Source organism: Chiloscyllium plagiosum, chromosome 9 (assembly GCF_004010195.1).
Source record: "Chiloscyllium plagiosum isolate BGI_BamShark_2017 chromosome 9, ASM401019v2, whole genome shotgun sequence".
Classification (NCBI taxonomy): domain Eukaryota; kingdom Metazoa; phylum Chordata; class Chondrichthyes; order Orectolobiformes; family Hemiscylliidae; genus Chiloscyllium; species Chiloscyllium plagiosum.
In genome coordinates, this window is record NC_057718.1 from 16,809,797 (window position 1) to 16,820,490 (window position 10,694).

At 39.1% G+C, this 10,694-nt stretch overlaps 1 protein-coding gene across 1 annotated transcript in view; it reads right to left on the reverse strand.

The window, feature by feature from the left end:
- Positions 1 to 10,694, reverse strand: part of sdccag8 (SHH signaling and ciliogenesis regulator sdccag8) — a 346,220-nt gene that overhangs the window by 305,955 nt on the left and 29,571 nt on the right. Inside the window, exons 5-6 of the mRNA XM_043695478.1 lie at positions 5,517 to 5,642; positions 3,392 to 3,556 (exon numbers count right to left, since the gene is read on the reverse strand). Of these exons, the coding sequence (XP_043551413.1) occupies positions 3,392 to 3,556; positions 5,517 to 5,642 (291 nt within the window). The remainder of the gene's footprint in view (positions 1 to 3,391; positions 3,557 to 5,516; positions 5,643 to 10,694) is intronic.

Genomic DNA, 10,694 nt, shown 5'->3' on the forward strand with positions numbered 1-10,694 from the left:
AGAGGCTCATTTCACACTACCTTTATCAAATGAACAACCATGAAATCCAACCACCTTGCCTGTGAGAAATTTTAAAATCTTAAATCATAATTTCTTGATAGTGATGTATTAGACCTAGAGATTGGACTTTGACAATTCATACAATCTTGCTATAATATAAAGGCACAATTTAACAAGATGTTAAATAATTGCACAAAACAGGGTATACATAAGAACTGGAGCAGGAGTAGACAATTCAGCCACTCAAGCATTCTCCACCATTTGTTATGATCATGACTGATCTCATCTTGGCCTCAACTCCATTTTCCTGCCTGCTCCCCATAATCCTTCCACCTGTTACGAATTAAAAATCCGTCTCCATTTTAAATTTACTCAATTTCCTGGCATCCATTGCTCTCTGGGGTAGTGAATTTGTACTTGGGGAAATAAATAGTGACGTCTTGAAAAGAGTTCATATTACAGAAGAGGAAGTCCTAAAACATAAAAGTAGATAAATTCCCAGGATCTGATCAAGTATTTCCCAGAACTTCTGGGAAGCTAGGGAAGAGACTGTTGCGGTACCCTGCTGAAATATTTGTTTCATCACCAGCTTCAGGTGAGGTGCTGGAAAACAGCAGGTTGGCTAATGTGATGCCATTATTTATGAAAGACTGTAAGGAAAAGCCAGCGAACTTATAGACTAGTGAGCCTTACTTCAGTAGTGGTAAGTTGTTGGAGGATATTCTGAGGGACAGGATTTACATGCATTTGGAAAGGCAAGGACTGATTAGGTATAGTCAACATGGCTTTGTGCATGGGAAATTATGTCTCACTAACTTGATTGAGTCTTTTGAAGAGGTTACAAAGAAGATTGATGAAGGCAGAGCAATGGACGTTGTCCATATGGACTTCAGCAAAGTGTTCAACAAAGTTCTACATGGTGGACTGGTTAGATCAAATGGGATCCAGGGGAACTAACAAATTGGATACAAAATTGGCTTGAAGGTAGGAATCACTGGTAGTGGTAGAGAGTTGTTTACAGACTGGGGGCCTGTGACAATCGGTGTGCCACAAGGATCTTTGCAGGGTCCACAGCTTTTTGTCATATAGATATTTAATGATTTGCATGTGAACTTTGGAGGTATGGTAAATATGTTTGCAGATGAGAGCAAAATAGGTGGTATAGTAGACAGTGAAGACTATCTCACAGTACAACAGGACCTTGATCAGACCAGCCAATGGGCCAAGGAGTAGAAAATGGAGTCTAATTTAGAGAGATGTGAGGTGCTCCATTTTGGTAAGGCAAACCAGGGCAGGATCCTAGGGAGTGCTGCCGAACAAAGACACTCTGGACTGTAGGTGCATAGTTCCTTGAAAGTAAAGTCGCAGGTAGAGAGGATGGTGAAGGTGGCATTTGGCATGCTTGCTTTCATTGGTCAGAACACTGAGTATAGGAGATGAGATGTCATGTTGCAGCTGTTCAGTACATTGGTGAGGCAATTTTTAGAATACTTCTTACAACTCTGGTCGCCCTCCTATAAGAACGATGTGGTTAAACTTTGAGAAAGTGCAGATAAGATTTACAAGGTTGTTGCCAGGACTGAAGGGTTTGAGTTATAGAGGAAGGCTAAGTAGGGGCTTTTTAGACTGGAGCATAGGAGGCTGAGGAGTAACTTTATGGGGTTTATAAAATCACGAGGGACTTGGATAAGGTGAATAGCCAGAATCTTTATCCTAGGGTGGGGAGACTAAAATTAGAGGGCATAGATTTAAGGTGAGTGGGAAAAGACTTAAAAAGAATCTGAGGAGTAACTTTTTCACACAGAAGGTAGTGCATGTATGGAACAAGCTTCCAGACGAAGTGATGGAAACGGGTACCATTACAATATTTAAAAGGCATCTGGATGGGTATATGAATAGGTATAGGTTTAGGGGAATATGGGCCAAATGCTGGCAAATGAGACTGGGTCAGATTGGGGAATCTGATCATTGCAGACGAGTTAGGTTGAACTATCTGTTTCCGTGCTGTCTGACTCTAATTGCACAGATTCATAAACCTTTGAGAGCAACAATTTCTCTTCATTTCTGTTTTAAGTCTGCTACCCCTTATCCTAAATCTATAACCTCTTATTCCAGACTGCCCCACAAAGAAACATTGTTTCGATGTCTACTGTGTTAATCCCCTTTAGAATCTTCTATATCTCAATTAGATCTCCCTCATTCTTCTAAACTCCAGAGAGTAAAGGCCTAAACTACTCAACCTCTCTTCATAATATAAGCCTCTTATCTCTGGAATCAATCAAGTGAACCTCCTCTGAACCGCCTCCAATACAATTACACGCCACCTCAAGGGAACCAAAATCTCCAATACTCTGGGTACTCTGATCATGGACTTCGACAAACCCAACCCCAATATCCAACCCTCCAACAATCTTTAGTTTACTTTTCCTTTTTTAGAAGTTTACTGCTACTCATGCTGAGTAGTTCCTCTTTTCCATATCAGATTTCCAATTATGCTTTTGTTAAATCTCCATGTAAAATCTCACTATGTCCAAGAATAACAAGTTAAACAATCAAATACATTCTACATAATATTTGGATATGGTTGTATGTGTTTATATTGTTAAATTTGTAAATGTAGAAGGTGAAACAAAAAGAAAATATGGAATGATGAGAATACTTATGTCAGCAATTGTAAAGACAGGAATACATGAAACAAAAGCAGTAGCAGGCAAGACAGTCCCTTGACCAAGCTCTTCATTCAATATTATGGTCGGCCATGGGTCTCAACACCACCTTCCTTTCAGACTGTATATCTTTTTGTGTTGTTAGAGTCCAATGTCTGTCAACCTAGCCTTGAATGTACTCAATAACTAAACATCCACAACCCTTCTACACGGAAAATTCCAAAGATTCACCACAGTCTTGAATGAAGAAATTTCTCCTCAGCCTAGTGCTAAGTGGCTGACCTCGTATCCTGAAATTATGACCCTTAACTCAAGATTCCCTAGCAAATGGAGCAATGTCTCTGAATCTATCCTGTCAAAGACTCTTAGAATCATGTAATTTCCAATGAGATCACCTCCTTATAAACTTCAAAAAGTATAGTGTATTCTATTCAATGTTACTTTAGAGAACAAACTCAGATGTCTTCTCAGGACTCAACCTTTGTTGTAATAAGAGAAATGAAGTAAGGAGTTAATGGTTTGGGTATCTGACCCTAAATTAGAAAGATCTCCACTGATCCAATTTTGACAAACAGTTTACAGCTGAAAAATCTGTAACATCTTTTCTCCTTTCAGTTGCTCTCCATTATCTTCTGTCAGTTAGAGGGCAGTTGAACATTATTCGTTTTTAAATAGACTTTATACACACAGATGCATCGACAGATACCTATACACAATATACTCACCACTTCTAGCTGTAACTTTTTTATTTCTTCTGTAACAGTTTTGCTGTCTGGTTGTGTTGGAATACAAGATGACTGATTTTGGTCTTTGGCGAGTGAGACTGGTTCCAGCACTTTCAGTCTTTCGACGGCCTTTTGGTCCACCGAACAAGTTACTTGTGAATTTGGCTGGGAAAGATTGGGAAAACGTAGGAAATACTTAACATTTAAAGAAAATTTACATTGATATACATGTCAGGTTTAAATAGGCTTCAGGAAAGAAACTATGGCCTTGGAAAGAATACTGAGGAAGTTTTACCAGAATGGTACAAGGAATGAGGGACTTCAGTTGCATAGAGATGCTAGACAAGGTAGGAATTATCAGCAGAGACGATTCAACACTATGAAGAGTTTTGTTAGAATAAATAAGGAATGTTTCCACTGGCACGAACATTAGTAGCCAGGGGCACAGATTTAAAATAATTTGTAAAACAAACCAAAAAAAAAAGTTTCATTTAAATAAACCTTATGATTTGGAATGCACTCACAGAGAAACTGGTAGAATTCAGATTTGTTAGCAATTTTCAAATTGGGAATTGGATAATTACTTGGGAAAGACCAATAAATTAGGGCTAATTGAACGGTTCTTTCAAAGTACCAGAACAGACATAAGGGGCATTTTGCCTCCTTCTGTGGCATATAACTTTATTTATTCTAAATGTGCCTTGGCATTTTAGAAGCACGAAGTAGGAACACAGCAGGCAAATGTATGGTAAAGGTCTCAGATATAATGAATCAATTCTTGAGAATTCCAAATGCATTTCAAATTAATTAGATCTTTTTAGAATATGCACACAATAAAATTTAGCCTCAAAAATAGTGAAGACTATGACGCTTGCATAAATATGAAGGTGAATACAAAAAAAGCAAACCAATCTAAATTTTAGTTTTAAGTACAAGGTCACTCAAAAACTTCAGAACACTTCATTAATTTACAGCTTATTTTCTCCATGAACCAAGCAACTCAGTGCAAGTGTGTCTGAAGAAGAATCTAGTCAGTCCCAATTGCTGCTCTATCCTATTATGCTATAAATTTATTTCCCTGGCTCTTGCAACATTCAACTTTTATACGCTCTTGAAAAAGAAGCCACTTACTTCTGCTTTTTCTTGATATTCTTGTATAAACTCAATAGTGTTACAGCACTCCCTACTGCTGTGTTTATATCTTTAAAATTACATCTGAGTCCATTTGCAAACACAATTTTGTTCTGTTGAAAATATTCTATTATGAACCGACCTATAATTGCATTCAGGATAAGGATATAGAAAATACATACACATACTGTTGTGATATTAAGATAGGCTAAATGTCTAGTCTAATTCTGCATGTAAATAATATTCTTTGCATCCTAGCATGGATACATTAACTCTCAGTTCCTCCTCACATTGATGGCTCAGACAAGTTACCTTCTAGTAAGGAGGTTTCAACTTTAGTACAGGCTTTTCAGTTTGATTTTTTTCTGATTCCAGAGATCGTAATTTATCATGCAAAATTGCTTTAAGTCCAGCACATGAACACCCAAATAACAAATGCAATAACTAACTGACAAAAATGACAGATTTAGAGCAGCCCACCTCAGGACTTGGAGTTCAGAAATTCCACCCGCCAACCCCAAAAAAACCCTTCTCTACCATATATACCAACTTCTTCCTAACTACAATCAGTTTTGAAGGGTCAATGATCCTGAAATGTTAACTCTGTTCTTTTCTCTACAGATGTTGCCTCACCTGCTGAGTTTTTCTAGCAATTTCTGATTTTGTTTTGGATTTCCAGCATCTGCAGCCCTTTGGGTTTTTTGTTTAGCGCTCTCACATACAAGTGCGGACTTGGGATGTGTTTAAATGCAGTATTTTTTTGGAGTATAACACCAGGGATGATTAGTGTCTTCATGCTACTATTTTCTATACACAGTGCATAAGCAACAAAATATTTCATTCTACTAATTTAGTGATGAAACTCCCATTTGCAGTATGAGTTTTCATGGATGACTAAGGAATTAGATAACTTCAGAAGCTAACTTTTTCTTAATGTACTAAACTTAAAAACATGTCATTAAATGTTTATACCTTATCAAGAAATTAGACTTACTGATAAAGGACAGACAGATGGTTCAGTCATAGTGGCCTGAACATTTCTTGATCTTAGTTGCTTGTGAAGTTTTTCATTCTCAATCACAACAATCTGCACCTGTTCTTTCACATTCAAGAGTTCCTCCTGAATTGATAAGTTACCAAAATGTGGTAAACAAAATTGTCAAATGTATTGAAAAACTTAAATAGGAACAATACAATGTTAAGTAATACTTACTTTCTTCTCACTCAACTATAAAATGATAACCCCTCATTACATTATACATAGAATCATTTGAACATTATTCAGTTAAAACTGTCGAGCTTGGAATCAAATGTGCCGTCATAAATAAACATAGTCTATTATTCAATTATCATACATCACTTGAATAGATAAAAACATAAAGTATGTCTTCACATCATTCAAAAATGTCCTAACGCAATCCACCTCACTACTTGCTTTACACATTGACACATTAACACTTCATCAGACAATTAAACCAATATGTAAAATGATTTTTCACGTACACAATTACCACATGATGAGATGAGTTATACAATTATTACACATTTGCTGTTCTAAAGTTCACACTTTATTATATCTTAATTTAACATGCAATAATCATAGAATCCCTACAGTGTGGAAGCAGGCCATTCAGCCCATCGAATCCACACCAACCATCCGAAGAGCATCCCACCCAAACTCAGCTCTCTAACTTATCTTTGTAAACTTGCATATTCCAAGTCATATTCCATTTAACCTGCACATCCCTGGACACTAGGGCAATTTAGCATAGCCAATCCACCTAACCTGCACATCTTTGGACTGAGAGAGGAAGCCCAAGCATCCAAAGGAGCCAACACAGACACAGGAAGAACTTGCAAACTCCACACAGATAGTCACCTGAGGCTGGAATTGAACTCGGGTCCTTGATACTGTAAGGCAGTGGTGCTTATCACCGAGCCACCATGCCAATGTTTACATCTGCTTTTGACTACACTTTAAGAAATCAATTTATCAAGCTTAAATATGAGAAGACTATTTGTTTCTTGTATTTTATACACAAGTAAATATTTTCTTGCAGAAGCAAATCTATTTTAACACAAAAAATCTGAAAAAATGTTTGAAATAACTAAACTTTTAAGTCAGAAACCATGAACAATTCGCCATGCTGTTTTCATTTACAACCAACACACCAAGAATTATGAAGAATTATGAAGTTCCCAACACTTCTGAAATTTATGGTCTGACTGTTGTTCAAATCCCTCTTGCTTTGCAAATGTGGATGTTAACCTTCTATAGGCTCCGACCACCAGCATTTCATACTGTATAATTTAATATTATTCCTCAATTATTCATGGAAGATTCCAATCTGAAATTGTGGGCTTTAATATTGTCAATTTGTTAGTGATGTTTTGTAACATGGAGACTTCTTTAATTTCTCCCTTATTCTTTCAATTGGAGAAGAATTCTTAAAAGGTTTCAGTAAAGATGCTTCATTTCTCTGTCTTCGTGAGAGTTGTTTGATCCTGGAATGCAATGGGATTCATGTGGTAAGGATCTTTGCCAGCTATTTTCAGTTGAATGCATCAGATCTCATAGTTCCAATATCTTTTCTGTAGTTAACACCTTACTTTCATGCCTAGGTGTGATTGTGTCAGGTTCCTTTCCAAACCTTGTTTTCCATGATTAAACATTTGCTCATACTTTTTAAGTGGTTTGTGCTGAGCACTAGTCTATTAACTTAATGATGAGGAGGTGCCAGTGTTGGACTGGGGTGGACAAAGTCAGAAGTCACAGGACACCGGGTTATAGTCCGATAGGTTTATTTGAAATCACAAGCTTTTGGAGCACTACTCCTTTGTCAGGTGAAGTCTAGTGAAGTCTCAGGGGTCAGTGTTAGGACCCTCAACTTTCCTGTCAGATATTAATGACCCAGAACACTGTGTATAGGGTCATTAATATGTTTGAAAATACTTAGAAATCTTCACCTGACAAAGGAGCGGCATCTGAAAGCTTGTGATTTCAAATAAACCTGTTGGACTGTAACCTGGTGTCATGTACTTCTGATTACTAACTTAATAGCATGTGTTCATTGTCTCCATGTTTCCTTCTAGATATATCCTAATTTTGAAGTGGATCTTTCTGATTTTTTTCTCCAACAGAATACTTAATGATTGACTCATTATTCTTCGTGAATCTTTATTTTTGAACACTTTTAATATCTATGTGTTCTCGCTCGTTATTTATGTTTGTTTCTGCATCTGACCTATATTTCAAAACAGATATTATTACAGATGCACAACGAGTCTTCTGCAACTATTCTGTAATCTGATATATTAGGGCAAAGGTCCACATGACTTTTAAACTTTTAAACTAACAAGAAAAAAAAGAGTAATATTGTTCTTATATTTCTAATTTTGGTTGATAAATTCAATATTCCACACGACACTAAGGTTGGTGGAGTTGTGGATAGTAACGAAGGATGTTGTAGGTTACAGAGAGACAGAGATAAGCTGCAGAGCTGGGCTGAGAGGTGGCAAATGGAGTTTGATGCGGACAAGCGTGAGGTGATTCACTTTGGTCGGAGTAACCGGAATGCAAAGTACTGGGCTAATGGTAAAATTCTTGGTAGTGTAGATGAGCAGAGATCTGTGTCCAGGTACACAGATCCTTGAAAGTTGCCACCCAGGTTGACAGGGTTGTTAAGAAGGCATACAATGTTTTAGCTTTTATTAATAGAGGGATCAAATTCCGGAAGCATGTGGTTATGCTACAGCTGTACAAAACTCTGGTGCGGCCGCACTTGGAGTATTGTGTACAGTTCTGGTCACCACATTATAAGAAGAATGTGGAAGCTTTGGAAAGGGTGCAGAGGAGATTTATTAGAATGTTGCCTGGTATGGAGAGAAGGTCTTTTGAGGAAAGGCTGAGGGACTTGAGGCTGTTTTCGTTGGAGCGAAGAAGGTCGAGAGGTGACTTAATAGAGACATACAAGATAATCAGAAGGTTAGATAGGGTGGACAGGGAGAGCCTCTTTCCAAGTATGGTGACGGCGAGCACGAGGGGGCATCGCTTTAAATTGAGGGACGATAAATATAGGACAGATGTCAGAGGTAGTTTCTTTACTCAGAGACTAGTAAGGGTATAGAATGCTTTGCCTGCAATGGTCGTAGATTTGCCAACTTTAAGTGCATTTAAGTCGTCATTGGACAAGCATATGGACGTACATGGAATAGTGTAGGTTAGATGGGCTTCAGATTGGTATAACTGGTCGGCGCAACATTGAGGGCCTGTACTGCGCTGTAATGTTCTATGTTCTATGATTGTTCAAATTATTGCAATAAGTCTCTGATGCGTACTTGGAAGTGTACATCAAGTATTAGAAGTGGTTTATGTATAAAGTTATGTGACTAATTTGAGTAATTTTTTTTAAAAACATGAACACTTCTACAATTAGACTTTTTGAAAAATATTTCACACAATATCAAATTCAGTTCAATAATAACTTCTGAGCTCAATATTATTTGCAACCTTTTCATTTGGAAGATATTGGGCTCAGTTTTCTGCAGGATAGATAGATCTGTCCCTCCACACTTAAGGTTCAAAATTTCTTTGCAACAAAGTTTCCCAAAGGACAAGTTGAGGGAAACAGAGGGTGGAACTTTATACTGAGGAAATGATTCCACCTCTTCATGTGAAAGCTAAAGGCAACTCTGCCTCTTCTTGACTACCTTTCCATGAATATCTACTCCCTCCACTACTGACATTCAATAGCAGCAGTATGGATCACCTATAAGATGCACTGGAGAAGTCTACCAAGATTCCCTAGACAGCACATTCCAAACCCGCAACCATTACCCTCTAGAAGGACTAAGGCAGCAGATACATAAGAAAACCATAACCTGCAAGTTCCTCTCCAAGCCACTCACCAAAGTCCTGGTATTCCCTCCTTAATAACATTATGGGTCTATCCATAGCACATGGACTTCAGCGGTTTAAGGAGGCAAGTAGCCACCACCTTCTCAAGGTCAATGGGGGATTAGCAACTAAATGCTGGCGAACAGCACAAGGTATAGGGTGCCATCGATTGCACACATGTTGCACTGAGAGGGTCATATCACAATGCTGCAGAATTCATCAAGAGGAAGAGGTTCCAATCCATCAATGTCCACATGATTGGTGATCACTGTTACCACTTCTCTGAAGTGCATGCTTGCTGTCCTGATAAGACTCCTATATCCTGATGCACTCTCATATATCTGGTATGCCAAATGTCCAAGACCTTTGAAAGGTTAATTGTTGTGGGACAAGTACTACCCGCTGCAACCCCATGGTTCATGATGCCATTGTGCAACCCCTGACTGATACAGAGTGAAAGTATAATGTCACCCTTGCTTCATCCAGGGCAGTGGTAGAGCAGATGATGAGGCTGCTGAAGATGTGGTTTCTGGACTTGAATCTGGGGCAACCTCCAGTAGATTCTGCACATCATCATAGCATTCTCTGTCACATCTGGAGTAGGCAACAACAGTGAGCTGGATGCTGAGGAACTGCAAAAAGGAAGGAGGACAGGACATTGGGGAGAAAGAAGCACTCCTTTTGTGTGGCTCAGCTAAACTTCATTGGGTGCTACAAGCCAGGCAGAACCTGACTAAGACAAAGTTCCAGTCATCATTGGTCATTATATCAGCATTCAGTTACCATTGTGAGAGCAAACCAAAGCCCCTGTTGTTTTGTGTGTGTTTGGGGGTGAGATTCCAGGCATGTTGGAAGGATCTGATTGGAATGACCTTTCTCACTACCAAACTATCTATCCTTACTATCAAACCAGCAGACAAGGGAGGCGCGGAAGTAGTTTGGCGCACCGACCTCTACACCGCTGAGGCCAAACGCCAGCTCGCAGATACCTCCACCTACTGCCCCCTTGACCATGACCCCACCCCCCACCACCAAACCATCATCTCCCAGACCGTCCATAACCTCATCACCTCGGGGGATCTCCCATCCACCGCCTCCAACCTCATAGTCCCACAACCCCGCACCTCCCGCTTCTACCTCCTGCCCAAAATCCACAAACCTGACTGCCCCGGCCGACCCATTGTCTCCGCCTGCTCCTGCCCCACCGAACACATCTCCGCATACCTTGACACCGTCCTGCCCCCCTTAGTCCAAGAACTCCCCACCTACGTCCGG